This window comes from Aphanomyces invadans (assembly GCF_000520115.1).
Source record: "Aphanomyces invadans strain NJM9701 unplaced genomic scaffold supercont1.11, whole genome shotgun sequence".
NCBI lineage: Eukaryota > Oomycota > Saprolegniomycetes > Saprolegniales > Verrucalvaceae > Aphanomyces > Aphanomyces invadans.
In genome coordinates, this window is record NW_008580156.1 from 493,781 (window position 1) to 520,147 (window position 26,367).

The 26,367-nt window shown below is 52.2% G+C and overlaps 14 protein-coding genes across 16 annotated transcripts; 7 read left to right on the forward strand and 7 right to left on the reverse strand.

The window, feature by feature from the left end:
* Positions 1 to 338: 338 nt before the first annotated feature.
* H310_06280 (hypothetical protein) lies at positions 339 to 3,676 on the reverse strand. The gene is made up of 13 exons (XM_008871283.1): positions 3,292 to 3,676; positions 3,185 to 3,243; positions 3,060 to 3,134; positions 2,774 to 3,004; positions 2,542 to 2,715; positions 2,322 to 2,489; positions 2,155 to 2,277; positions 2,062 to 2,106; positions 1,726 to 2,016; positions 1,414 to 1,670; positions 1,236 to 1,368; positions 772 to 1,183; positions 339 to 715 (listed from the first exon to the last, which is right to left on the reverse strand). The coding sequence occupies exons 1-13, from the start codon at positions 3,641 to 3,643 to the stop codon at positions 486 to 488; spliced, it is 2,550 nt and encodes an 849-aa protein (XP_008869505.1). The 5' UTR covers positions 3,644 to 3,676; the 3' UTR covers positions 339 to 485.
* Positions 3,677 to 4,058: 382 nt separating this feature from the next.
* Positions 4,059 to 8,190, forward strand: H310_06281. Of its 2 annotated transcripts, XM_008871284.1 has the most exons (15): positions 4,059 to 4,094; positions 4,148 to 4,493; positions 4,548 to 4,722; positions 4,771 to 4,936; positions 5,000 to 5,179; positions 5,225 to 5,400; positions 5,452 to 5,587; positions 5,635 to 5,916; positions 5,964 to 6,425; positions 6,480 to 6,769; positions 6,828 to 6,931; positions 6,982 to 7,289; positions 7,339 to 7,495; positions 7,555 to 7,829; positions 7,878 to 8,190. In XM_008871284.1, the coding sequence occupies exons 1-15, from the start codon at positions 4,071 to 4,073 to the stop codon at positions 8,079 to 8,081; spliced, it is 3,285 nt and encodes a 1,094-aa protein (XP_008869506.1). In that variant the 5' UTR covers positions 4,059 to 4,070; the 3' UTR covers positions 8,082 to 8,190. The 2 variants fall into 2 exon arrangements, with proteins under 2 accessions (XP_008869506.1, XP_008869507.1); XM_008871285.1 differs by having other exon boundaries at positions 4,548 to 4,936.
* H310_06282 (hypothetical protein) lies at positions 8,184 to 9,535 on the forward strand. The gene is made up of 3 exons (XM_008871286.1): positions 8,184 to 8,825; positions 8,882 to 9,014; positions 9,072 to 9,535. Exons 1-3 carry the CDS (start codon positions 8,226 to 8,228, stop codon positions 9,335 to 9,337), a joined length of 999 nt encoding a protein of 332 aa, XP_008869508.1. The 5' UTR covers positions 8,184 to 8,225; the 3' UTR covers positions 9,338 to 9,535.
* On the reverse strand, positions 9,359 to 10,471 carry H310_06283 (hypothetical protein). The gene is made up of 2 exons (XM_008871287.1): positions 9,557 to 10,471; positions 9,359 to 9,497 (listed from the first exon to the last, which is right to left on the reverse strand). The coding sequence occupies exons 1-2, from the start codon at positions 10,407 to 10,409 to the stop codon at positions 9,433 to 9,435; spliced, it is 918 nt and encodes a 305-aa protein (XP_008869509.1). The 5' UTR covers positions 10,410 to 10,471; the 3' UTR covers positions 9,359 to 9,432.
* A 736-nt stretch (positions 10,472 to 11,207) lies between these two features.
* On the forward strand, positions 11,208 to 12,295 carry H310_06284 (hypothetical protein). The gene is made up of 4 exons (XM_008871288.1): positions 11,208 to 11,401; positions 11,457 to 11,579; positions 11,626 to 12,065; positions 12,114 to 12,295. The coding sequence occupies exons 1-4, from the start codon at positions 11,248 to 11,250 to the stop codon at positions 12,267 to 12,269; spliced, it is 873 nt and encodes a 290-aa protein (XP_008869510.1). The 5' UTR covers positions 11,208 to 11,247; the 3' UTR covers positions 12,270 to 12,295.
* Positions 12,225 to 13,283, reverse strand: H310_06285. Of its 2 annotated transcripts, XM_008871290.1 has the most exons (3): positions 13,222 to 13,283; positions 12,697 to 13,132; positions 12,225 to 12,651 (listed from the first exon to the last, which is right to left on the reverse strand). In XM_008871290.1, the coding sequence occupies exons 1-3, from the start codon at positions 13,259 to 13,261 to the stop codon at positions 12,273 to 12,275; spliced, it is 855 nt and encodes a 284-aa protein (XP_008869512.1). In that variant the 5' UTR covers positions 13,262 to 13,283; the 3' UTR covers positions 12,225 to 12,272. The 2 variants fall into 2 exon arrangements, with proteins under 2 accessions (XP_008869512.1, XP_008869511.1); XM_008871289.1 differs by having other exon boundaries at positions 12,225 to 13,132.
* A 236-nt stretch (positions 13,284 to 13,519) lies between these two features.
* H310_06286 (hypothetical protein) lies at positions 13,520 to 14,411 on the reverse strand. Its single transcript, XM_008871291.1, has 2 exons — positions 14,351 to 14,411; positions 13,520 to 14,253 (listed from the first exon to the last, which is right to left on the reverse strand). Exons 1-2 carry the CDS (start codon positions 14,351 to 14,353, stop codon positions 13,780 to 13,782), a joined length of 477 nt encoding a protein of 158 aa, XP_008869513.1. The 5' UTR covers positions 14,354 to 14,411; the 3' UTR covers positions 13,520 to 13,779.
* A 420-nt stretch (positions 14,412 to 14,831) lies between these two features.
* Positions 14,832 to 16,946, reverse strand: H310_06287 (hypothetical protein). The gene is made up of 3 exons (XM_008871292.1): positions 16,208 to 16,946; positions 15,767 to 16,154; positions 14,832 to 15,713 (listed from the first exon to the last, which is right to left on the reverse strand). Exons 1-3 carry the CDS (start codon positions 16,896 to 16,898, stop codon positions 15,101 to 15,103), a joined length of 1,692 nt encoding a protein of 563 aa, XP_008869514.1. The 5' UTR covers positions 16,899 to 16,946; the 3' UTR covers positions 14,832 to 15,100.
* Positions 16,947 to 17,129: 183 nt separating this feature from the next.
* On the reverse strand, positions 17,130 to 17,950 carry H310_06288 (hypothetical protein; the record flags this gene model as incomplete). Its single annotated transcript, XM_008871293.1, has 4 exons — positions 17,130 to 17,361; positions 17,403 to 17,706; positions 17,770 to 17,833; positions 17,888 to 17,950. The coding sequence occupies 4 exons, from the start codon at positions 17,948 to 17,950 to the stop codon at positions 17,130 to 17,132; spliced, it is 663 nt and encodes a 220-aa protein (XP_008869515.1).
* A 342-nt stretch (positions 17,951 to 18,292) lies between these two features.
* Positions 18,293 to 18,850, reverse strand: H310_06289 (hypothetical protein; the record flags this gene model as incomplete). Its single annotated transcript, XM_008871294.1, has 1 exon — positions 18,293 to 18,850. The coding sequence occupies one exon, from the start codon at positions 18,848 to 18,850 to the stop codon at positions 18,293 to 18,295; it is 558 nt and encodes a 185-aa protein (XP_008869516.1).
* A 577-nt stretch (positions 18,851 to 19,427) lies between these two features.
* Positions 19,428 to 21,125, forward strand: H310_06290 (hypothetical protein). The gene has a single exon (XM_008871295.1). The coding sequence runs from the start codon at positions 19,463 to 19,465 to the stop codon at positions 21,020 to 21,022; it is 1,560 nt and encodes a 519-aa protein (XP_008869517.1). The 5' UTR covers positions 19,428 to 19,462; the 3' UTR covers positions 21,023 to 21,125.
* A 150-nt stretch (positions 21,126 to 21,275) lies between these two features.
* Positions 21,276 to 22,956, forward strand: H310_06291 (hypothetical protein). The gene has a single exon (XM_008871296.1). The coding sequence runs from the start codon at positions 21,293 to 21,295 to the stop codon at positions 22,799 to 22,801; it is 1,509 nt and encodes a 502-aa protein (XP_008869518.1). The 5' UTR covers positions 21,276 to 21,292; the 3' UTR covers positions 22,802 to 22,956.
* Positions 22,957 to 23,796: 840 nt separating this feature from the next.
* H310_06292 (hypothetical protein) lies at positions 23,797 to 24,667 on the forward strand. Its single transcript, XM_008871297.1, has one exon. It carries the CDS (start codon positions 23,839 to 23,841, stop codon positions 24,505 to 24,507), a length of 669 nt encoding a protein of 222 aa, XP_008869519.1. The 5' UTR covers positions 23,797 to 23,838; the 3' UTR covers positions 24,508 to 24,667.
* Positions 24,668 to 24,939: 272 nt separating this feature from the next.
* H310_06293 (hypothetical protein) lies at positions 24,940 to 25,839 on the forward strand. Its single transcript, XM_008871298.1, has one exon. It carries the CDS (start codon positions 24,999 to 25,001, stop codon positions 25,668 to 25,670), a length of 672 nt encoding a protein of 223 aa, XP_008869520.1. The 5' UTR covers positions 24,940 to 24,998; the 3' UTR covers positions 25,671 to 25,839.
* The last annotated feature ends 528 nt before the right edge of the window (positions 25,840 to 26,367 follow it).

The following is a 26,367-nucleotide window of genomic DNA, read 5'->3' on the forward strand; positions in this document are numbered from 1 at the left end:
GGGGTCGCTTCCGATCCTCAAAGTTATTGGTATCGTCTACTTTGGAAAACAAAGTAAAGATGACTGCACTATAGAAATGATCCTGTTCAAGTACGGTCTTACTCATCGAAAAGGATCGACACTGTCCAATTCCTACCAACGCAACTCCCGTCACTGAAATTCGTACCATCATAGGATTTCAACCAATCCCATCCCTCAAAAACCTATATTTCCATCGTGATATTGCAACTCGACCAAGTCGAATCGACGCAACCTGAGCGAGTGAGTACACGCCTCCCACCAACTTGGGCTGATTGCCCGCATTCGTCCCAACATAGTTGCAGCCTCGCCAACGTACTGCGGACAGATCACACCGCGGTTTTTTGAGATAGAGATGCATTACACGAACGACGACGATGGAACGGTGGTCGTCACCATCCGTAGTGTCGTCGTGGACCTTGCTTGTCCTCGGTCGTGTCGCATCGACACGAAGGAATGCACTTCTGTTACTCCAAACGGTACACAAGCTTTCGCTTTCGGCGCCATCGCCACCGCATCGACGACACCACGTCATCGTTCTTGTCGTCAAAGTTCAGATTGTCCAACAAGGCGTAGAGCGCATTGTCGTATCTCGAGCACATCCAGTTCACAAACAGTGTCGGAAACTTCTTTGGCTGCTCGTCCAGGATGTACGACGCAAAGCAAATCAAGTAAAAGTACCGTTCCAAGTAGTTCACTGCACCGTCGCATCAAACGTCAGATACCGCCCAAACGAGACATCACAAGACTTACCTGCACGCTGCATGAAATACTCCTGTTTCTCAACTGACAGCCCGTTCTCCTTGGTCAATTCCCGGCACGAATCGATGCAATCGCGCAGATTTTGGACGTGGTCGGCCATGTCCACGGCATGGTTGACCAAATCCAAACTCGCCTGGCCGTTGTCGAGGGTAGCAACCAATTCATCGATCACACCAAAGTGCACCGTCGATTTCGGCTCGACATGCGACGGCACGGCACCAGCGATGACCGCACGAAGCATGTACATGCACACCAACATGGTTGTAGTTCGACCACGGCCCATTTGGCAGTTGCAAATGATCGCCGTGGGGTGCTGACTGCCGACCTCCGACGTGAAGATCGGACCCAGCAGCCGCACGAGGTCGTCAAAGTCTTTCTCCTCGGGTGCAATTTCGTCCGAAACCTAGCCAACATGATGACTCCACGGAAGTGTGCATGGGACCGACACTACTCACTGGAATTCGGGCGTAACGGACGTCAAACCCAGCGCGGCGGACGGCATGGTATGCATCGTCCAGCGTGAAAATATCGTTCTCGGGGGAAATCACGTCAAACGATTCCTCTGTCACGTACTCGCGCGGTTCGTGCCTGGGTGCGCATTGTCAGCCGAGCAGCTCAAAAACGAGTACGTACAGGTGTTTGAAGAGACCGTTGTTTCTCGACACCTTTTCAATCAGCTCCTTCTTCAATGTCGCTTCGATCGCCGTGATCTCGTTCACTTCAATGCCAGGGTATTCCGCGTTCAGGAACACATTGTCTTGGTTGCGCACGGCGAATGGCCGGCCCGCCACGTACAAGATGACTTCTTCTCTCAAGTTGATCCAAATCGCTTTGGGGTGGCCGATACTGCGCAGATGCTGCAACACGTCCACAATACCTTCTTGAAAGACCTGGAGAGACGATACATGAGACGACAGCATCGCTCGACACGACATGCCCACCAACCTGCGCCGTGCCAAAGATGGGAAAGTCCCCGACTTGACGAAAGTTGGGCACGTTTGGCCCGAGCACCATCGGCAGCCGATTCAACCCAGGAAAGTGATCGAATTTCAAAATGTTGTTGTGCAGCACTTTACTCGACGGATACGTGGCTCCGCCCATGGTGTCCAAGAGACGGAACAAGTCCGGGTGGCCCTGGAGCCACGTCGAGAACGGCACGTCGGTTGGCGTTGTCGTCAAGTACGATCCAAACACGATGAAGTAGAAATACCGCTCGAGCAGTCGACACGCGCGATGCTGCATGCCTCCGTCAGACACTTTTCTTTGGTGGTGGACACTTACCAGGAAGAAGGACCTCTTTGCTGGTTTCGCTTCTTCGAGGGATTTCTACCGAGACCAGGTTCAGACAAGGAATGCACCCGATGGCGTCCTTACAGTGCGATATTCATCGATGACGAGTCGAATGTTGTAGATGGCAGACGCGTCGTCAATGACTTTGTCGACCCAGCCTTTTGTTCGCACGCCATGCTCCAATTTCTCACACAGCGCGAGAATCACCTAATGCATCCACGATCACGTCGTTTGACCCGCGTTGGTAGTACCTTGTACAGACCAAGTTTGTAGTCGACATTGCGAGGATCCATCGTCATAGCGCGGACGAGGCGCACCTCTGGATGGGCGTGGGTGCTCACGAACGATTGCATTTCCAACGGCGCCGACCAGATCAAGTACGCCAATGACATGGCTGTGGTCGTGCGCCCTCGTCCTTTCTGTGAAACAAGAACATGAGGTCACGGGCACGGTGGAGGGTAACAAAGTCACCTGACAATTAAAAATCATTGCCGTCGTGGCGTCCGCGTTGTGAATCCATTCGACGAGTTGATCTAAGATGGAATGCTCGGGGAAGTTTTCGCGGTCGATCGGGGCGCGGTAGTACGTTATCGACCGAATCCTAGTGTGTTGAATGCTACTCATGAGCTCCGGCAACGTCAAGACCTACGCCCATCATGTTACGACGTTCGTATTTCTGACAGGAGACAAGATGACAAGATACATGACTCGGGTCGACAGTGGTCACGGCCAATTCGTTGCACAACAGCGTGGGCTCGTGCCAATACTCAAATCTGTGATCGCTAGACTTTAATTGGTCCACCAGACTGTTCTTGAGGGTCGATTCAAGCACGGTGATATTGTGGCCGGTCATTCCTGGCACCAAATCGTTGTCGTTTAGCTTCCCACTACGCCGCGCTGTGAAGGGTGTGCCTTCGACAAATATCACAGCTTCCTGTACGTCGAAACAACTCATCAGCACGATCCCCGTGTCGAACGCGCAGTTTTACCTCACGTAATGTCACCCACACGACTTTAGAATACCCGTCGGCCGCGACGATGTCCAAAATGTGCTTGATACCGTCCTACACAATCGACATGACGCCAAATCACCATGTGAAGTTAGTCCGGATACTTCGGAGGGTTGGGCACCGCCGTAAATGGGCGATCCTTTCAGTCGTCGAAAGTTCGGTGCTAGAATATAGCACGTCAGTGAGACTACAGAGGTCTTCTTGGGACTACCGATGTCGCCGTGGAGAGTGTCGAGCTTGTGCAAGCCAGGCACGCGATCTTTCTTGAGGAGGTACTTCTTGAGCACCCGTGTCCCTTGCTGTTGAAACTTCTTGGCGCGCATGATTATCTCTCGATCCTTGGCTCCGCGAAACCCCGCCTGGATGACTGTCGCTGCATTCCCCAGTGTCACTTGCTCGCGTAGGTTGTCCAGCTGCTCGTTCAAGTCCGACACCGTCTGCTCAAGGTGCTCGGCATGGTCAACCAGGGTCTGGATGAGCGCCAGTAGACTAGAGCTGGGGATAGGGAGGCTTTCTGCCTCCAAGATCTCATGCACGATGTCCGCGACTGTTGCTGTTCCCATTCGATGGATTGAGAGGAAGGAAATCAATCTTTCGACTCCTCTTCAAGAGATGTCGATTTGATTGGTCGACGGCGATGTGGTCCACCACATGTTGCACCTAGGCGCAATGAAAGGGGTGGCGACGGCGTGAGTCCGGCATGTGGACCGTTGTACAAGGGCAAATTACATTGACTTCGTCGCATGCTGTCAAATTCATGCCTTGCAGTCAGCGGCGGATGTCCAGCGGATCGGCGGGTCGACGCTTCGCAATACTGCAAGGTGGTTCAAAATCGCATGCTAGCATATTTGAATTCTAGCCAATCGCAATGCGTTAGCGCATTTTTATTATCATCGCACGAAATCCCATACATTGAGTATGGTTTTCGACAACATTGCGCTCAAAAATATTTGAGAATGAATTGGTCATTTTCGAGACGTCGAGCGCGAAATGACAACGACATCCACCATGCAGGTACATTCTTCATGAACGTCAGAGTGGAGAGGATACGTGACCCATCTCCCTAGGCAGTCAAGTGGCTGGGAATGGACAAAGATGGGAAGATGACTGTGTCTCCATCTGCGTCTCTCAAAGTCCTGCATGCATTGCCGGAAAGGCACAGCGTGAACTTGATCAGTATTTTTGGGGCTGCTCGCCAAGGAAAGTCGTTCTTGATGAATCTCCTCGCAAACCAACAGGATTTGTTTCGCATATCCAACGAAAAGGAGCCATGCACGCAAGGCGTTGACCTCTCTAGCCACTTCATGCCGCTGGAAGCGTTTAGTCGGATCAACGGATGTCCGCCAGTTTCTGGCAGCAACATGAGCATCGGGTTTGTCGACGCAGAAGGGCAAGGTGATCGCGATATAACATGTACGTGTGACCGTATCATTCGTAATCAGCAAAATTTTACTGTTAACCCAACAGACGACTCCCGCTTGGTGTCCCCGGTGTTGCTCTCGTCCAAGGTCGTCATATTCAACTGGAAAGACTCTCTGCAAGCCGACCGCATGCTCAATCTGCTTGCGGTGCTCGCCAAAGCAGCCCAAAACGTCGAACTGGCAGAGGGGGAAACTCGAAAAGTGTTTGGCCATCTTCACATGTTCGTGAGTTAGTCGCAACCCTGCATTCGCTAGCGTTGTATGATTAGTGTTTTTCGCGACTGGAATTTCGTAAACACAAGTCCAACGGAAGTCCATGATGCGTTGTTTAAGAAGGAAAAGGGTGTGTCCAAGGAAGTGAGCAATCGCAATCTTGCGCGCCACGAATTGAGCGAAGCGTTCGAGAGTATCAACATTTGGTTGTTCCCGTTGCCGGTATGCGTAATCTATCTGTCACATCTATCATGCATATAAATTGCAATCAACAACGAAATATAGGTTGTGAGCACAGCCCAGCTGAGCGAACGCATCCGGTTTGAACAGCTGCAACCCTCCTTTCAAGGCAAGTTGCGGGACTTGCGCAATACCATATCGAAACAGCTGCAGGAGCCCATGCTTTTCAATCAGCAACCGTTGACGGGCCATAAATTGGCCGACATGATGCCTCTCTTCGCAGAGGTAGCTTTTTATACCATGAAAAGGTCGTATCGACGTTGTGATTAGAGCTTGAACGACAATCGAGTAATTATGCCCGAGTCCATTTATTCGTCGATGCGGCGTGCTGAAGGAAAGAAAATTCAGTTGAGCGCTGAGGAAGCTATTCGAGCTTACTGCAAGACGCAATTGGATTTGCCGACTTTGGTCAACACACAGACGTTCACCTATCAAGTTCGACAAGGGTACTGTAAGCTGAGATGACGCCATAGCGACTTACACAACTGAATCTATAGGATGGCCGATTTGATCAGAGGGGCCGTGCAAAGTCTGCAATCGTTTCCTACGGACGTAACGGAAGAATGCCAAAAGGCACTGAACATGTTTGTTGAAAGAGAACTGGACTTGGTGTCCAAATCCAACAACGAAAAAGTACGCAGGACTTATTTCACAAGGCCACAATCTGAGATTTATGATAGATCTTGCAACATTTCCACACCCTTGTTGACCTCGCCAGCAACTCCATCAGCGAACACTTCAAACAGTTGGAATCCCTACTCCCTGTGGCTCCACTGGCACTTCATCAGCAATGCGATACCATCATTCATGATTCTATTGTTCCGCTTCAAAACTGCCCCAGAACTACTCTCAACTCATACGACAGCGAGATTCAACGGTTGGAACAACAAGGAGAAGTGCTAAAGGAGCGCTTACAATATTTGAACGAACGCGCAATTCGCGAACGATCGTCCAAACTGCTGGTGTGTTGTGTGAATGTTGTGTGAATTTTATAACTCCCCCCCCATAGAGTCAACTAGCGTTGTTCAAAAATGAATTGAAGACCAAGGGCACGGCTTGGTTGGACAAGCAAATTGCAAGTGGGTCTGCGTTCACGATTTCGATGCTGGAAGAGGAGCTACTTCGATTGCACGGATCATTCGATTTTGTCGAATCAAACCCTGCTTTGGACGAAGTCGACATTGAGGAGCAAATGCGTGAGTTTCATGCGCAATTGCTGGACGATCTCAAGCGGCAATACACGTTCCACATTCGCCGTGTGGTTCTTCAATTCATTAGCACAGCAAAGTCCCTGTTGGACAAGGACGTCCAAGTGATCGTATTGCCAATGACACAAACCAAATTATGCGAACGCATCATGGAATCGAAAGAACGAATCGTGTACGAAATTGCTAACAAAATGCAAGGGTGGAGTTTCCCGCAAGAAGAAATGGTGCACTTCGGGAATGCCGTCACCGAGTACACTCAGCAAGTAAGTCCAGTCCCGCGAATCATATCCTATTTTTTTATTTAATTATATCATTAGCTGCAAGAAACGTACGAGAAACAAAACAGAGTCGCGTCGAAGGACACGGCTGCACGCGAAGCCTCTGTGCGGTACAAAGCCGTGAAGGACTCGTTGATGGACAAGTTAAATGAAAAGATCACTGCTGCCATTCCCATGTCGGTGGAAACATTGGAGCAAGTTTACTCCGAACACTTGATTCGAGCGTGTGCAGAATTGAGCGACGGAAGCCAAACGAAGCACGAAAGAGTTATGCAATCTTTGAAAGCTGACTTGGCAACGCTGTTGGTGCAGTTGAAGACTATCAACACGTACGTCTTAATTGTCATAGTCGTCAACAATCACTTGCAACAATACCTCTTTCCTTAGAAAGGAAACAGAAAAAGCTGCGTTGATGAATGCCGCCGAGGCTGAACGTCAACGAACTGAAGCGCTGGCAAATGAGGTGAAGAGATCGCAGGCATTAGCAGCAAGTATGTGCTTTGTCGATCATTTTACCTTGTGAACTTGCCTGTGTCACTAGAGCGGGAGCGAGAAATGCATTCAAAGTTGTTGGAGAAGGAGACTAAATCTAAGCAATTGCTTGACGAGCTGTCGTCGCAAGAGGCCAAGACGAAAGCGCTGGAACTACAACTTCAATCGGCTCAGCAGAAGGCAAAAGTGCTAGCTGAAGAAAAATTGCGAGCTGAAGCTGAAGGGCTCAAACTGGCGTCGAAAGAGCGTCAAAATGCCCAGCGAATGATTGAGGAAAATGCTTCCAAACAAATCGAACTGCAGAACGAGCTTCGCGCTATCCAGGCGAAGTTAGAGCAACAGCAAAGCATTCTTCTGGTACTTTGCGATACTTCATGCCTAGTATGCTGAAACTTGAATTTTGCAGGCAAAAGAGAAAGAAGCTAAAGCCGCTGAAATCGCAATGGAAGAAGCGAGGAAGTTGAGTGTGGAGAAAGAGCATGCACTAAAATTGGCTGAGCGCGAACGTGCCCTGCGAGAAAAATTAAGCCAAGATATTGCGTCTCACCAGGCGCACACTGCAAGTACGTTTGGCGACTTTTTACATGGACGTGTTCGTTACGTCTGACTGGGGCATTCTCAGATTTGGAAACTAAAATCTCAAACGTCATGCGCGAAAAAGCTATCGAAACGCAACAGCTGCAAGCGACGTTGACTGACCAGCAACGCAAAACACAACAACTTGAGGAACAGTTGAAACAAATGGCAGAGCAAGCGCGAATTTTGGCCGAGGAAAGAGAGCAATTAAGACTTCAAAACGAGAACATGGCTAAGTCCAAGTTCGCGATGGAGCAAAAAGCGGCTGAAGAAGCGTTGCGTCGAGCGGAAGCATCTGCCGCCCAGGCGGCGGCAAAGGCGGTATACTTATAGATCATCGAACTTGTTGATAAATTTAGTTTGCTTTAGGCTGTGGTGGATGTCGATATGGAAGAACAGGCAACTCCCGAGAGAAAGCGAAAGGTCCCTACCACCGCTTCAAGCTCGAAGAAGGCCAAGAAACTGGACGTGAAGGCTCCGCTGCCGAAGTTGTCCCTCCAAGAAGCAAAGCGTCTGGCGAAAGAAGAAATGGACAAGCGCGTTGGGGAGCGCATTGCAAAGTTGAAAAAATAGGCAATGGGTTTACCTCTTGCTTGCCCATGTGGAAGAATGAGGATTTCGGCATTAAACTGCTGGGTTCAAAATAAACTGCAAGTTTTTATTAGTTGGAAATTCGACATTTCTCCCACCAATTCAACGCTTAGTGAAATCTGCACGATGTCCACGCTACCAGAGCATGACACGTTCTACCTCGACACGCACCTCAAGTACTTGGCGAATCTGTCCAAGCAGAAAGAAAGCCTGGAGAGCTGCCTCAGTGAGCACTTGCGTGTATCGGCGTTCTACTGGGCGGCGGGGAGTCTTTGTGCCTTGGGCAAGGCGCATCACATTCCAGACGAGTTGATTCAGTGGCTTCTGGCATGCCAGCATCCGAACGGTGGATTCGGAGGAAACATTGGTCATGACCGCCATTTGCTTTACACCTGTCATGCCGTGCTGTCACTTGTGATGCTGGGGAAGGAAGATCAAGTCCTTGCAGAGGAGACAGCAGACTTTGTCGTATCGCTGCAACAGCCGGACGGGTCGTTTGTCGGCGACATTCACGGTGAAGTTGACACCAAGTACACGTATTGCGCACTGAGTGTGCTCAAGATCCTCAAGCAAGAGCACCGCATCAACATCGACGCAGCTATGGCATACATCAAGACATGCCAGAACTTTGACGGTGGGTTTGGCAACATCCCCGGCTGCGAGTCGCACGGCGGGCACATCTTCACGGCAGTCGGCGCGCTCTCGATGGGACAGCAGCTCGACAAGGTATTACCCCCTCCTTCGATCCTTCACATCCTCTTGACCGAACTCTCCTGAACTAGTACGTCGACGTGGACACACTGGGTTGGTGGCTCTGCGAACGGCAGTGCGACTCGGGCGGGCTTAATGGCCGCCCCGAAAAGCAGGCCGATGTGTGTTACAGTTGGTGGAACATTTCGTGCCTCGTCATGATGGGTATGTGGTGTCCTGCTGAAGATGATCCTGCAGAGGAACCGATCCATTTTTTGGCAGGAAAACTCCACTGGATCAACACGGACAAGTTGATTCAGTTCATCCTCAACTGCCAAGACAAGGACGACGGCGGGATTGCCGACCGACCTGGCAACGTCAGCGATATCTTCCATACTTTTTTCGGCATTTGCGGCCTCAGCATGCTCGGGTACTTTGATTCGTGCGAGGACAAGGCACGGTTTGCCGCGATCAAGAAAATCCACCCCGTTTTTGCGATCCCGGACGCGGACGTTGCGCGGTTGGGGCTCACGGCGCAAATTCTGTAGCTTTGACACGAACGGCCATGCTAGTGTACGTTCAGCCCATCGAAGTGTATTAGTTAAATGGACTAGTTTCAGCTACAATCGGAGCGGTACATCGACTATAGGTCCATCGGCGTTCCGTCTTCAACCACCAAGAGCGGTTCAAAGTGCTGACGCACAACACCTAAAATCCAAAAATGTCAAAAGCCCGGTCTAAAGCGTAGGAAAAAGCATGACACGTACGAGTGGCACCGCGGGGGATGTTCGTCACAACGTTGCGGTTTACTTGGTTGCGGAGGACGCTCACTTCGTTGGGTTTGATGATGTTGAACTCTTTCTCGACAATCACTTCGCCAGCGGTATCGCGCTTGATTGTGAGGATATCCACGTTGCTTCCACTGCCCAAATCATTGAAAATACCCGCCAGAATCGCCTGTTGCACGAGCTTCTTGGCAGATGCTTCGTCCAAATCGTCCTTGTAGCCTGCTTCAAAGATAGCCATAGCTGCCAAACTGCCACTGCCCATCGTCACGAACGGAAGTCGATCCGTGCTACCATGGGGGTAGATCGTATACAGCGACGGACCAGTCACGTCAAGACCACCCAACACGAGGGCGGCGCTCAAGTGGCCTTGGTACTGAAACAATTTTTGCTTCAACAACGTCATGGCCGTCGCAACGCGAGACTGAGAGTCCGTGTTCAATCGATGCAGCTCCAGCGCGGATGAAATAATTTGCGTCACATTCTCTGTGTCGGCGGCAGTCCCGGCACCACAGCAGTAGATGTTCGGGGCAATATAGTGGATCTTTTCACAGTTCTTGTCCATCACGGTACTTCCACCAGTCGCGCGAGTATCGGCGCCAAGCACAATGCCGTCCTTGTACACGACACCAACAATCGTCGTGCCCGTCTTTTGCACTTTGAAAGGGGCGTTCTTGGTCTTGTTTCCCGCTACGGTTGTGTTGTTCAAGATGAATGCGTTGCGACGAACATTGGAGAAGCAAAATCCCCCCTTGGGTTCCTGCAGCATCACGTCATGCTGCTCAAAGTGCGCGTTCTCGCGGCGATGGGACTGTGTCTCGCGGAATTCACTCATGCTTCTTCGTCACGCTGGAGATTTTTGTGGGAACCGAAAGATGCCAATCTGCCCGTATCCGGAAAATTGCCGGATACGACAAGCAAAATTGACCGCACAAAATCTATCTTCTCCCCTCTCGATAAAGTACTTAGCAAGGGTACTTTAATGAAGAGTTGCGATCCTCCTGGTTGGCGTCGAGTGCAGTGCACGGCGTTGTCGTCGTCGCTGTTGCCGACAAGTCATGATCTCGAGCACTTCAATGAGCTATCACGTGCAGTTGCCCATGGATCGCTTGCGATTCCAGCACGGCCGACTGCATGTGCTTCTGCCTGGCTAGGGGACACAACAAACTACGACGTTTTCAACCTCGCGTCACCATCCCAAGTACTTAGGGTCGTGTACAAAACGTTCGACGACGGCTATCTTGCGTCAATTGCGAGAGAGCATGAGTTCTTACGTCGAGGAACTTCAGTCGTACAAGATTCCAAACACGGAGTTGATTCGTTCGTGCGAGTGATACTCCTGCGCTGCCAGGTGCCATATATTTGGTGCAGCAATGTGCTGTGTGCGAGCGCCATTGCCCCAGCCAGTGTGTTTCCTCGCTGCGGATCGTGTCGGTGTCGCGTGGTTGACTTGCACACACACACTCTGCCTTCCTTCTTGCTCGTTTCGTGTGATTGAAAATGGAAAAAAAGTGTATTTTAAATAAAATTGTAAGAGTGAATAGTTCAATCATGGCAGGATTGTATTGCACATATAAATAAAAAAAATCAAGCAGAGTTAAAGCTCCAGGTAAGTGTTATAATATTTTCAACCGTCGACGACGCCAGGATTAAGGTGCCCGAGAAGGCCCAACATGGCAGCGCAAGCGGAGATCAAAGCGGAAGAGTTCTTGCGCGCAGGCGAGAAGGCCTTGAACAAGTTCTCCATCTTCAGCTCGTCTTCCAAGTACGAAGATGCGTCGGATTACTTTGAAAAGGCCGCGAACCAGTACAAGATTGCCAAGAAATGTACCGAGGATGTCGTCCCATCCCGTCAAGACTCATGTTACGCGCCTCAACGTAGGGCAGGAATCGGGTGAAGCGTTTGCTAAATGTGCCGATTGCCAGATGCGCCTGAAAGAGAACTCCCGTGCGGCGCAGTTCTACCAGCAAGCGGCCGAAGCCATCTCGAAAGCTAACCCCATCGGTACATCCATCCGCCTATACGCCCGCTCCTCACTCTGACAATTCAGACGCTGTGACGTACTACCGCACGGCGATTTCGATGCAATGCGATGCCGGTCGTTTTTCCAACGCTGCAAAGTTGCAAAAGCAAATCGCAGAAATCTACGAGCAAGCGGGGCAAATGCAGGAAGCACTTGAAAACTACAGCCAGGCGGCCGACTACTTTATCGGGGAGAATCAACCATCGTCCGCGCAGCCCATGCTGCTCAAGGTCGCGCAGTTTTCGGCCGAGTTGGAACGCTACCCATCCGCGATCGAGATCTACGAAAAGGTGGCCAAGACGTCGATGGAGAGCAACCTACTGAAGTACAACGCCAAGTCGCATCTGCTGAACGCCGGTATCTGCGCCATGGCGTCCAAGGACATTGTGCTCGTCAAGCAAAAGATCGACGAATTCAACGAGATCGACTACACGTTTCCCGACTCGCGCGAAGGCAAATTTCTCTCGGTAACGCATCGCATCGTGACGGTGTGCACGTGATGACCAATCTTGCAGGCCATGGCGAACGCGTACGAATCGTTCAGCCCAGACGCGTTTGCCGACGCGGTCTACGAGTTTGACACGATCACGAAGCTCGACCCGTGGAAGGTATCGCTTCTGCTCAAGGTCAAGCAGTCGATTGAGAGCGACAACCACGATGATTTGACTTAATCGCTAATCGCCATCGTCATCTCCAATCAAACTGAGTTTCTCCGAGAACGACACGGATGGCGACGTGAGCGGCCCCTGCGCATTGAAATAGTACCGCTGGTACGCGGGCAGCGCTGCATATTCGTCGGAGAAGGGCTCGGTCGTCACGCCGGGGAAGCATTCTCTTCGCGCCATCGCGGCGCGCTCTTCGTCCAAAAGACGCTGATTCAGCACAAACCAGTCGGGCAAGTGGGGCGGCAACGTAACCAAGTCGACGTCAAAGAACTCGATGAACTGCTCGTTCTCGAACTTGGTCTTGGTCGTGCCGGCCAGGTTGCGGTACTTGTCGATGGTGGCGGTGAGGCTCCAGTTTTGGAGGCGGCGGAGACATCCGATTACAGACCTAGATGGACGGGGAAGGAGGAGGCTGCAGGAGGGGGTGCCGTACCCGGAAATATGAATGCCCGTCTTGCACATGACCATGATGGGATACCGCCGCTGGTCCAAGATGCACTCGATCGCTTCCTTCGTCATTCCTTCTGTGATGCCCTTGGAGTTGCGGTACTTGGCCCCGAGATGCAAGACTTGTACGTCGCGCTCCTTGAAGAAGTCGCTGAGTTCGCGGCCCAGGTCATCCGTCGACAAGTACACGACGGTGTTCAACGCGAGTTGGGACACGAATGAAAACGATGAGCTGTCAAACTTGTTGCACCGGAACACTTCGCTTTCGACAATTCCAAAGTACAACGGCGGATTCAGCACGGGCAGCGACGCATGGAACACACCGGCCGTCGTCGCTTGGGCAGATGGAGGTTGAGTTGTCGGTCCTTGCGATGGAAATGACGAGTTCGGGATACTGATACTCAAGCTCGAGGAAGCTGCAACTACGAGCGACGGTGCCTCATCAGAGGTGAAAGGTCGCCATGTTTCTCCACTCGGCATGTAGCCATGGCGGTAGGTATACGTGACAAACCTGGTGGCAGCGTAGCGTCGGCGTCGTCGTTCTTGGACATCGTCGTCAAATGGAGTGGCAGCTGACAGGTGAAATCGCATATTTCTCAACTTCGAACAGGGGCTCTCCGTTCGCAGTGTCGGGACCACCGCGCAGTCCGTTCGCCCGTTGTCCATGACGTGCATGTGCAAGGGCTTCATGCATCCCATCTCAAGCCTCTATTGACACGCCTGGACTCATGATGCTCTGGACTATTGACAACCGCCGAAGCGCTGACCCATCCGACGATCCCTTACGCCAGGCAGTTAACACCCAGCGCCTCCCCTTCCTCGTTAGTGTCATTACCATATAGCTCGGGGCACTCAACGATCTGCCATGAACGCTTAGCCCATCCTACCGACACACACACGTGGTTGATTTGCCTTGAGGTCAAAATCAACGTTTTAATATTGGTTTTAACGCCATGGATGTGCCCTACAGTCAAGTCAAAAAGCGAAGTGGGCGACCAAAGCAAACGAAGCCCAAACAACGTGCAGCTTTGTCGTCCACAGGCCCGGTCTACGGAATGGAAAAATCCATTTACTTCTTGCCACTGGTCTTGTCCAACATGCCGACAGTGGCGCGGGCGCCGCGGCGGCCCGTGGTACAGGTGTGTTGACCACGGACACGGAGGCCCCACCAGTGGCGCAAACCACGATGGATGCGGACCTTCTTCAAGCGCTCCAAATCATCGCGCAACTTGGTATGCAAGATGTTGGCCACGGCTTGCGAGCTCTTACCGGTCTTGAAGTCCTTTTGTCTGTTGAGGAACCAGGTCGGGATCTTGAATTGCGTGGGGTTTTGGATGATCGCGACGAGACGTTCGATTTCGTCGTTGGTCAATTCACCCGCACGCTTGGTGATGTCGACTTCGGCCTTCTTGCAGATCATGATGGCGAAGCGGCGACCGATACCTTGCACGGCGGTCAAGGCGACCCACGCCTTGCGGCGGCCGTCAACGTTCGTATTCAAAATACGAAGAATATGCTGGAAATCGGGTCCCATTACGAGCGACTAGAGGAGGAAGAGCACGCACACACATGAGTCCATCGATCCTGCATGTTCAGAGCTGTAATTGGACTCCCGTGCTCAGTCCGGATCATGTACTTACCATGGCTGATTGGCTTGCGTTTGCAGTTTTGGGCTATGGCGACAATGAAATTCCATTCGCCCAAACGGGCCAAATGAATGGTCTAAGGTAGGCCGACCCACCACCAATATCTCACACCCAATCAGATCGGGCCATTCCCAAACTAATTCATTTTAGCCAATCCGATGGCACATACCACGGGCACCCCCCCTCGCCAATTTCATGGGTCCCTATCGCGGGTGACAAAATTCTCGGACAAGTGCGTATTTGTTGTCGAACTTTAAAAGATTTATGTAAAACACAATGATTGGTTCACCAAGATCCGAACCTTAGTGAGTGTTTCCTCATTTGGGAGGGGGCCAAATCGGGGATTTTCAGCCAATCGCATCGACGCTTCGTCACTGTGCTTTTTGTGAAGGGTCAGGCGTGGTGGCGGCACCGCGTCGACGCACTCTCCATGAAGCATGGTGGACGCGGTGAACACAACGAGTGGAATAGTTGTGTGAGGATGATTCCGTACAATTATTCAGACCCTCAGTTTCATGAAAAACCTGCAGACGGTGTTGGAAAGTAGTGGCGCATAAGGGCGTCCGTCAGGTGCCAAATTACGATGAACGCGCATCAACATCAAATACACCACATTGCACTGAGGCAAATCGGGCGAGTTCGCGAAGCCATGGCAAAGGTGTCATGTAGGGACTGACGGTGCAAAGAATCAATTTGCCCAATGCCAATATCCATCACCCGAGTGTGTAAACTGACCCGAATTTCTCATGAGCGCGCCTTTTGGGCCAAGAACTCATCCTGTTCCACGGGGTCGTCCATTTCGATGTCGGTCATGGTGGCGGTGGTCCGGCTGTCCACTGAGCGGTTGTCCATCAAGTTATCATCCTCGTTGGACGTCATGGCTTCGACTTCATCTTGGGGGTCAATCGTTGGGAGGAGGAAGAGGAACATGATCGGCACGGCCTTCATCACACTTCGGATGACGATGGCAATCCAAAGATTGCCATACAAGCTCCGGGCAATCCCGAGATGCGTGCACAAGGCCGCGCCCCAAAACGAGCTCGCAGTCCACCCCATGTTGGTGATCGACATCAAGAGCGCGAAGAATGTGCCTTCGATGCCCTTGGGACAAAGTTTGGCGCACAGCACGAGCAGTGGCATCGTCTTCAAGCGACTAATGATGTCCGAGATGATTGCGTCGCCGATGACAAACCACTTGTCGGGGATACCCAGGTCCAAGTTGCGCCGAGTCACAAGGAGAACTTCGGCCAGCGACACAAGGGCGAGGCCGATGTGGGCAAGGAAGAACATGGTGCGGAACGGTACGTTCTTGAAGCACGAGTTATACACAATCGTGCCGACCATCAAGAAGACAAATCTACAGCAAACGAAATTCAGCCAAGCGGTCGGGCAGGCGAGATGCCGTCGTACCCCAAAGCATTCATGTTGCCTAGAAATTCTTCCGAGAAATGGAGTTCTTCCGTAACAAAGTAAAATTGAATCTGACCGAACGATGGCGAAATAGCCGTCGCGGCAAACAGAAACAACGCTGCCCGCCACACGACAGGCACGCGTAGTGCTTGCATCAACAATCGCACTTGCTCCCGAGCGACCTGGGTGCATGATTTGTTTGAGTGTGTCGTGGCTTTGGCTTCCGACATCGAGCACGAGAGGAAGAAAAGCGTGATGGGGCCTACGGACGCGAGCAAGAACACCATGTTGGGGCCGAGGTAGCTCGTAGTTGGCCCAGCGAGGAGTGATCCGAGGATGCCGCCAAGTGACATCATGCTCCACGTCAGCGACTGCAGGTCTGTAGCCCCTGGCGATATCACATTCTCATGAGACCGACCCGATATCAAGAAAAAACGATACCGTTCGTGGGGTCAAGTCGAGCGCGCTCGACGACCAACGCGTCAATGATGACGTCGCTGACCGCAGTGGTCATGCTGGACGCAACCAAGACAAGCATCAGGAACGCCACGGGCGAGTCGGGAGTGATCGAGTACAGGCTGTAGAACGCGGCAATGCCGACCATGTTCATCATTACCAGGTACGACTTGCGCCGGTATCCAAAGAGCGGTAGACTGTCTGAGAGGATCCCGTACACGGGTTTGATACCCCATGGAATGCCAGTTGCCGTCATGACTGCTTGGGAGTCCGCTGGTTGTAGCTTCATCACGTCTTTGATCAAGTACCCCAACGCGAACGAGCTAAAACTGTTGAACCCTTGGACAAAGTATACTGTGCCGATCATCGACAAGAACGGTAACCCAAACGTCTCTCGGAGCTCTCTGGCCCATGCGGCGATACGCCCGCAGGCACTGCCACCAACTGGCATGACTTCTTTCTCTAAGGGATCATTGGCAGGATCGGTGGGATGATCGTCGCTGTCCAGGTCCTTGCCATTCTTGCTATTATCGTCGATTGATGCGCGCCGAGACGTTGGGGAAGTCCCTGCTTTGTCGTCACCCTCATCCCGTCGTACGCCACCCTTGCGAATATAAATGCTGAACAGTGGCGCTTCGTCGCTAAACCCTTCTCGGTGCAATCCTTCTGGGTCCATGAGTGCTGGACGTCTTGTACCGCGGGTAACAGGGTGTGACTTTCCACGCGAACAAGTTGTGGAACGGCGGCATATCCGGATAAATTCGAAACGCTTATCCGTCTTTCCGTTGGAAAGGTGGATTGGACAGAGACAAAAGTGCTGGCGTGCTTGTCACACGGGCAGGCGCTGGGCTGGCCGACGCCATGCCAATGGGCTGCGACGGACCTGACCACATACGTCTGTATAAAATTACATGTCGCCGTGGTGCTGCTTGCCTCCAAGCATGCCCGCGCCGTCGTCGTCGTCGTTGACGATTGTGCGGAAGCCAATGTCGACAGTCGCGGGAACTACAGAGCAGTGTGTTGCGGCCTCGACTTCATCGGCAGGGTCGTTTGCTGGTGGCAACCACAAGGAGCCAAGGGGGAGAAGCATCATGGTGCTGCGGATCAAAATCGCAACCCTCAGTTGGTCGTACTTTTGACTGGCATACCGAGTGATTCGGCTAATATCGCTCCCCTGTACCTGCTGACAGAATAGTTCAAGTTCATATTGGCCATGAGGAGTGCAGAGAACGTGCCTTCGATACCGCGGGGGCACATCTTCGCGCAAAGGACAAGCACTGGCATGGCAATGAGTCGCCCGACGACTTCGCCAAACATCGATTCGAGCAAGACGAACGACCCGTCTGAGATGCCCATTTTGGCGTTGCTGCGCGTCACGAGCAGCACTTCGGCGATGGATACCACAGCCAAACAGATCTGCGCGCGCATGAGGATCGCGCGGAAAGGCATGGCAGTGAACCACGTATTGTAGACCAAAGATTTTACTAGCAAAAAGCCAAACCTGCGCGCCACGTCAACCATGGCAAGGTCAGACGGAGCGGACGTACCCGAGGGCGCCGACGTCCCCAAGAACTCAGGTGAAAACTGGCGGACTTCGACGGCGTAGTAGAACTGGATTTGGTCATATGTTGGAGTTCACGCTTGTGAAAGAAACATGAACGCGACCGACTTCCAAATCACAGGAACTTTCAACGTCGTCCACACGACCTTGACTTGTTCGTCGGCCATGGTGGAGCAACTGCGCTCGCGTCTGTCGCATCGTTCTTCGTGCATGAGTGCCGCCAAAGCAAGGACAATGCAAGGGGCAATTGCGGCCAAAGTGAACACAGTGTGCGGCCCCCAAGTGGCTCGTGGCGGGCTCGGCCAAGAGTGACCCAAGGTTTCCACCCACTGCCATGACGGACCATGTGAGCGACTGCAAATCGTTCGCTCCTACATGCGAATGGTTGCAGGGTCAGCGTGTCACGAACGACAGCGATAGGACATCACGGCGCCAGCATGGCCTGAGATCGCGTACCATGCAGTGGGTCCATCCGTGCCCTTTCGACCACGAGAACGTCAATGATGACGTCACTCATCGCGGTGGCCAATCGAGTACACAGAAGGAGGAACGTCAGCCATGACGGCCTGGACGTCGTGGAGGAGAAGCGTGGCGAGGCACCCGAGGAAGTTGATGGCGATGAGGTAGGACTTACGGCGAAAGCCGCAGAGTGGGAGGCTGTCCGAGAGGATGCCAAACACAGGCTTGATTGACCACGGAAACGCTGCCGTGGTCAAGATCGCCTGCGATTCCACGGGCAGCATATGCAACGTGACTTTCATGAGGAAGGATACGGCGAGACCGTTGAAGCTGCCAAAGCCCTGGACAAAGTATACCATGCTCACGACCACGAAGAATTGCAAGCCAAACACCTCACGGAGGTGGCTGAACCAGATGCGGAAACGCGCGAGTGTCGGCAGGAGCCGACCGCTGTCATATCTCGGGGTAAGCGGAATCACCAATGACGCCACCAGCGTCGGTGGATCTGCGGGCGACACAGCCGTGTTCCCTTTCTCACTACTTGCCCTTTCGCTTGATGTCGCGCTCCCAGGGAGGCTGACGCGGCGGACAACGTCACCCTTTCCCATGACCGCCAAATGCGGCTGCAAGGTCTGCTTCGAATGAGGTACGTGCTGTTAAATTCAGATCTCAACGTTCATTCCTCGGCCGGTGATGACCATTCGAGTCGCTCCAGCCGCGTTCACGGCAACGCTCCTCCAAGCGGTGTGTATAATTCGACGTAACACAACCACCGCACACCCCATCATTCAATTTGGTTAGCATTGTCCCTGTCGAAATTTGGGGTAGGAAATGCATACAAAGTCGGCTAAAGTCCTTGTGGGCAGAGCTACTGAGCCTGCGCAGACTTCCTTTCCAGTAGTGCTGTCATCAACTGCTAGAGTCTCGTGGAGCGCGGCAAGTTCGCCGCCATCGCGGAACCTTGCCACTGGTTGAAGTTGCACGATCTTCCCATGCATATGTCCTGGCACGGAATGTTGGTCCGGTCAACGACGCTGATTGGCGAAAACTCTGCGGCGGATGACCCCACATCCCATATTTCCAACAAAAAATGAATAGTATATTGCCCTTTGTAAGCAATTAAATGGTTTCGGGGCGGAGAAGCGAAGAATTTCCTTACCCTCAAAAATCTCAAGCGATCATGACGGCATTTCGCAATTCGGCCGCACCCTCCTCGAACTATGAAGGTCTCTGTTGCCGCCTGTGCCGTCGTCTGTGCAATGGCTGCTGGTGCCTCGCCCATGACCTCGTACGAAGCGAAGTTTGTCGCGTGGATGAAGGAGCATGGACTTACCTTTAATCCTGTCGACTGGGCGCATCGCTTTGAAAACTTCATCTTGAACGATCAATTCATTGAGGCCCACAACAAGAAAGGAACGTCGAGCTTCACGATGGGCCACAACGAATATTCTCACATGTCGTTTGAAGAGTTCAAGCGCCACCGCGTTGGCTTGCGTGTCCCCCACTCGTACTTGGAGTCTCGTCGAAAGAACCCCCCCGTGTTGAAGCACCACGCTGGATCTGTACCGGACGAAATCGATTGGGTTGCAAAAGGCGCTGTCACTCCGGTGAAGAACCAAGGCATGTGTGGATCGTGCTGGGCATTCTCCACGACTGGGGCCGTGGAGGGTGCAGCTTTCGTGACAAGCAACAAGTTGGTGAGTCTGTCGGAACAAGAACTCGTCGACTGCGACGACTCTGACAATGGCTGCGGTGGAGGCTTGATGGACAATGCATTCAAGTGGATCAAGCGCCATAAGGGATTGTGCAAGGAAGACGACTACGCTTACCATGCGAATGCGTCGACGTGCACTGTAAAGAGTTGCACCCCAGTCACGCGCGTCCTGGCTTACTACGACGTGACTCCGAACGACGAAGAAGAGCTGAAAGCTGCCGTGGCGCACCAACCGGTGGCCGTGGCCATCGAAGCCGATCAGAAGGAGTTTCAGTTCTATAAGTCTGGTGTGTTTGACAAAGAATGTGGCACAAGTCTGGACCACGGTGTCCTCGTCGTTGGGTATGGTGAGCAAGACGGCAAAAAGTTTTGGAAGGTCAAGAACTCTTGGGGATCCAAGTGGGGCTCTGATGGGTACATCTATTTGGCACGTCAGTTTGGCCCTGAAGCAGGACAATGCGGCGTTGCCATGGCCCCGAGTTTCCCCAAGGCGTCAGTGATTGCCGACACAGCTGTAACTGTGCACCAGGCGGACCACAAGCCAGCTCCAGTGGACCCCCAAGTGGACATGATTGTGCACGAGTATGGCTCGTCTGTGACGATTGTCCAATGCGGCGACCTTCAAAATGAACTCGCCGCGTTTCAGAACCTCACTGTGGTGCCGCCGCATCCTCAACGAGGGAAGCCCATCCAGTTTCTCGGAGACGGAATTGTCAAAACGGAGTTCGATTCTGCAGATTTGACAATTGCAGTGAAACTTGCTGGCCAGCTTGTCTACAGCCACTACGGCAGCGTGTGCGGTAAGACGCACATTCCCCTGCCACTTGGCCTTGGCCACATCGACGTCAACGGCCTCCACTGCCCCGTGCTCGCCGGCCACTTTGAAGGACTAGAAGTGTCGCTAAAGCTTCCCCCGATCGCCCCCGAGGGCAACTACGAAGTGCACTTGACGAGCGAAGTGGGGACGGCCAACGAGAAGCAGACTGTGTTTTGTGTCCAAGTGCACTTGGATCTCAACGAGAAGAACCACGACGGCGAAGTGTCTGAGTTGGTCGCACTCTCATAGCTTCGTGTGGACTGTAGGTCACAACGATATTTTCGATTTATGGGATAATTCAAAATATTTTTTCTTGTCGCGGTTGTCATACATGCACAATTCCATTGGAAATCTTTTGACAATTTTCCGGATACGGATACTTGCTCTGTAATAAATATTCTTGATGGTCTTGTTCTTTGTATTCAATTAATTGTTTCTACTTCAACAACCGTTAGATCTTCCTCACGTGTGCTGTTGCAATGTGGGGCCATTTTACAAATCTCCCTGGCAGACGTCATCATGAAGAGTTTGCTGGCGCTATTTGCCGCCGCGGTGTCGGCCACGTCGTATGAAGGAAAGTTCCGCCACTGGATGGCAACTTACGGCATCGACATCCACCCCACGGAATGGATCCACCGTTTTGAAAACTTCATCTTGAACGATCAGTTCATTGTTGAGCACAACAGTAAGGAGGGGTCGTCCTACACATTGGGGCACAACAAGTACTCGCACATGTCGTTCGAGGAGTTTAAGCGCCACCGAATGGGGCTTCGCGTCCCAGAGAGCTACATCGACGAGCGCCTGAAGTCGTCGGTCAAGGTATTCAAGACTTCAAACGTTCCCGATGAAGTCGACTGGGTCGCTAAAGGAGGCGTGACCCCTGTGAAGAACCAAGGGATGTGTGGCTCTTGTTGGGCCTTTTCCACAACTGGTTCGGTTGAGGGTGCGGCGTTTGTCTCGAGCAACAAATTGGTGAGTTTGTCGGAACAAGAGCTTGTCGATTGCGATCACGACGGTGACATGGGCTGTGGCGGAGGCTTGATGGATCATGCATTTGGTTGGATCAAGAATCATGTGGGCCTCTGCAAAGAGGAAGACTACACGTACCATGCAAACCAGTCGACCTGTGTCAAGTCCAAGTGTACCGCGGTCACCAAAGTGACAGGGTTCACCGATGTGGCATCCAATGACGAACATGCATTGAAGGCGGCGGTGGCACAGCAGCCCGTGTCGGTGGCTATTGAAGCGGACCAGCCCGAGTTCCAATTTTACAAGTCGGGGGTGTTCAACAAGAGCTGTGGGACCAAGTTGGACCACGGTGTCCTTGTCGTCGGCTACGGCATCCAGGACGGTAACAAGTATTGGAAAGTGAAGAACTCTTGGGGCGAAGACTGGGGCGACAAAGGTTACATCTATTTGGCCCGCGAAACCGGCGTCGAACAAGGTCAATGCGGAGTGGCGATGGTCCCGAGCTATCCAACTGCTTCCATTATCAGTTCTGACATGGAGTTCGCCGCCTTGCACGAAGATGACAAGCCGGTGGTTAACGTTGGCTCCACTGTGACGATTGCACAGTGCGGCGACTTGTCGACAGAATTAGTGTCGTTCAACAACCTGACGGTCACCCCGAAAGACCCCAAGCGAGGCCAGCCGATCCACTTCCTCGGCAACGGCGTTGTGAAGACTGCGTTTGACTCTGCGCATTTGTCGATTGCTGTCAAGTTGGCGGGCCAACTGGTCTACAGCCACTACGGCAGCTTGTGTGGGAAAACCCACATTCCATTGCCCCTTGGGTTGGGTCACATCGATGTGGTGGGTTTGACGTGCCCCGTCCAACCAGGCAAGTTTGACGCGCTGCAAGTGTCGCTGAATCTACCCCGCATTGCCCCCGAAGGCAACTACGAAGTGTACTTGACCAGTGACATTGGAAATGCCAAGCAGAGCGTGTTTTGCGTCCAAGTCAAATTGGACCTCAACGAGGGCAATGACGCGCGGGGAGAAGTGTATGATTTGCTTGCGCTGTCTTAATTCCGAGGTAACGTCGAGCTGCCTTCATGGGTTTATTTGTCGCTGGATGAATCATTCACAAAACGGATTCACGAGTCAACAAGCTTGGCAGTAGATCGGACAACCTCGATGTAGTGCTATCATGCCGAAGTCGTCGACAGCCGCCTCGCTCAAAGTGACGTGGAGTGCCACTGACCATGCAGGCTGTCGGGTGTATTTGGCATCCCACGACAAACATTCCATCCGTCATTCACTCCTGCTATTCGCAGCCGACAGACACAGTACTGGTACTATTCAAAATCGAACGTCATGTTTGAAAATCGAACGTCATGTTTGACTGTGAATCGCGGTGAATGCGCGCGGACCGACGAAGGATCTGCTTGCTGCCAAAGGACAGTATGACAGTGACCTCCTGCGACGTGGTGGACATACCAGACAGGGATGTGCTAGCGGCAATAGTTGGATGGCTAACAAGCACAGGGTAATTTGTCGCTGCCAGCTGGTCTTCACCAGCATTATTATTGACTGTGCATAAACGGAAGGAGTTCCAGTCGTAATAGTTGTAAGAGCTATTTCGCCCGTACCATTAGCACAAACAATGCGGCGGCATTGTTTGTGCTGGTCGATGGTTTCAGCAGTCATGCAAAAATGCGTCGGCGATGAAAATTGAACCCTCGTCGTGTCCAAGGCACACAATTTACGTGTGCATGGAATTCCAACGACGACTTGGCTACTCATGCGGCACAACATGCCTCCTCCTGGGACGCTGTACCACCACAAGATCGGAATCACAGTCTCGATACAATCCCCGAACACCAGTCGTCGTAAACGGTGCTCACGACATGGCGCGTCCGTGTAATCAACCGAGGTCGAGGGACAAAGTGGGCGTTCCCCGCGCGTGATTGGCCTGTCCATGAGGTTTTCCCCAACTCTCCATCTGTTTTGACGGGATTTTCACGGCCCCCACACCCACAATCCAATCACGTGCCAGCGCCATCGTCCACTCTTCGAGCACTACATTCCGAATTTTGCACACTGGGGCGCATCGCGACCGAGTGATGAACCGAAACATCTTTGACGCCCTCGCCATCACATTGACCAAGGCCAATGTCACCCAAGGCCATCGCAGTGCCTTGTACACGATGGCCATTGTAAACAAAGAGACACAAGCCAAAGTGACGACGGCGAAAACGGACGGCGACTTTGCAACCCTCACAACACAGATTTGCATCGCCCTCGAGCACGGGCACACATGCGACGCATTGTGCCCATGGTTTTATGTTGATGTGCAGCAAAAGATCCCCAAGAAGCACTGGTTTCGTTCGTCCACACACGCTCGTGTCGTTGCCTCCCACTTGAAACAATACCAAGACATGATGAACCTCGTTGTTGCATTCGTCACGTCGCCGCACAATCGATCGTGCTACCGAGCCATAGAACGTGTCCCCGACGTCCTCCACGAATTCCTGTTCACAAACTTGACTGTGGACCCCAACATGTATACCGCTGCGCCGTTGAAGCAACCGCGGCTATCTTGCTCGAGTAACTCCAGTCGCTCGTCGGACGGCATGGTATTCACCTGCTCGTTATGTGACCATGTTGCGGACGATTGCTGCGGACTGACCAAGTTGCAATGCGGCCACACTTTCCACGACGATTGCATCCTGGAAGCGCTGAATGCTCGTTTGGCATGCCCCGACTGCCTCGCCAATGCCTCAATCGCGTAGATCCCATTTTCAACCCCTATTTATGAACCTTTCACAATCCAAATCAACGCCGCCGTCTTCTCGATTTGAAAGCCAAACACTATCGCGATGCGCATAAATGCGTTCTTATTTGCATGTTCCTTGTATCCTACACAATATGAGAAGGAATTTTCCTTTCCTAGGTGAAAATTGGTGAGTATCCTCAACCTCGGTTTTCTATGAAAATACCGCAACACGATGACTATAGCACGGTGTGTATGACCTTTCTATGGCCTTCAGGGGAAACGCTATGCGAATAGTTTCATATACTAGTATTCGTCAAGACTTGCCTCCATAGCCCCGGAGGACACGTGAAGTCCACTACGAGAGATATGTTCGAACGGGATTATTCCCATTTTTCCCAATGTTTACAACGTCGAGGATGTCGTGGCCGGCAGACCTAGTACTGTATCCCTTTGTCAAAGAAGGTGAGAAGAGAAGGCCGCCAGCTTCAAGGTAGCCGCAGCGGCGGCATGCAAAACAACTTAGGCGTGTTTGATGCCGTCTCCATCAAGGTTGCAAAGGCAAACATCAGCCAGCATGCCGTCACGTACACCATCACGGTGTCCAACAAGGACACCCATGCCACAGTCACGACAGCCAAGTCCGACGACGACTTCGTGAACCTGCAGCGTCGGATATGCAACGCGTTAGAGCGAGGGCATTCGTGTGATGCGCTATGTCCTTGGTTTTTCGTGGATGTGCAGGGTAAGCTTCCGAAGAAACCGTGGTTCCGCTCTGCGTCCAACGTGCGGGTGGTGGAGGCGCGTTTGCACAGCTACCAAGACTTGATTGACGTGATCGTCACGTTCATCAATTCCCCGCACAATCGATCGTGCTGTCGAGCAAAGGATCGTGTCCCAGCAGTCTTGTTCGACTTTCTCTTTCACGGTGTGGACTTGGACCCCAGCATATTCAAAGTGACGTCGCCCAAGAATTCACGTCTGTCGTTTACCACCCAACATCGACCGTCCGAGCCCGACTTGTTTCACTGCTCACTGTGTGATGACGACGACCTAGATGCGTGCGCGCGAACCACTTTACCCTGCAGGCATTCCTTTCACGACGACTGCATTCTCAAGGTCCTCAACGAGTCGCCACTTTGCCCGCAGTGTGCTGGTGCATCCCATCGCACGTTCAGGTAGGTAGCTAGCTAGCTAGCTGGCGCTGTCCAATCAGGTATTAGTAGTACTATCATAATATGGGAGTATTTCTCAAGATCGGCCAAAGAGTGGAAATAATTCTCACGATCGTCCCGGTTGACCGTTCCTGAGGTATTTTTATTCCAAATCGTCCATCACGGCATGATTGGCTAAAAGTCTCATGAGCCAGAGGCATGTTGGACCAGATAGGTGTTCATGAGTATAGATCGAAAGTCGCTGGGTCATACCGCTCGGTGTCTGTCGCGCTTGGTGTGGCGTCGTGGACGGCGGGTGCGGACGGTGTTTGCTGGGGGCCGCTGAAATTCTGGAATGGAGAGGACTGAAACTCCCCTCGGACTTACTTCCGAGGATATTGAGCACATGAGATTTTTAGCCAATCATGCATCGGTGGACGATTTGGAATAAAAATACCACTTATGGTCAACTTGGACGATCGTGAGAAATATTTCCACTCTTTGGACGATCCTGAGAAATACTCCCATGTACAATCGTCCTTCCGGCCAAATCTGTATTTTTTCGGCACGACTGGATTTCCTACAAAAATTGCGATTCTTGGTCATAAATAAATACAGTGAACCGGGAAAAAACTCGCAAGCGCTGTACCATCATTAAATTTGCAGTGGGATTCGTTGATTTCACACACACCACTAGAAGCAAAATTGCTTCTTGTCCATAATTG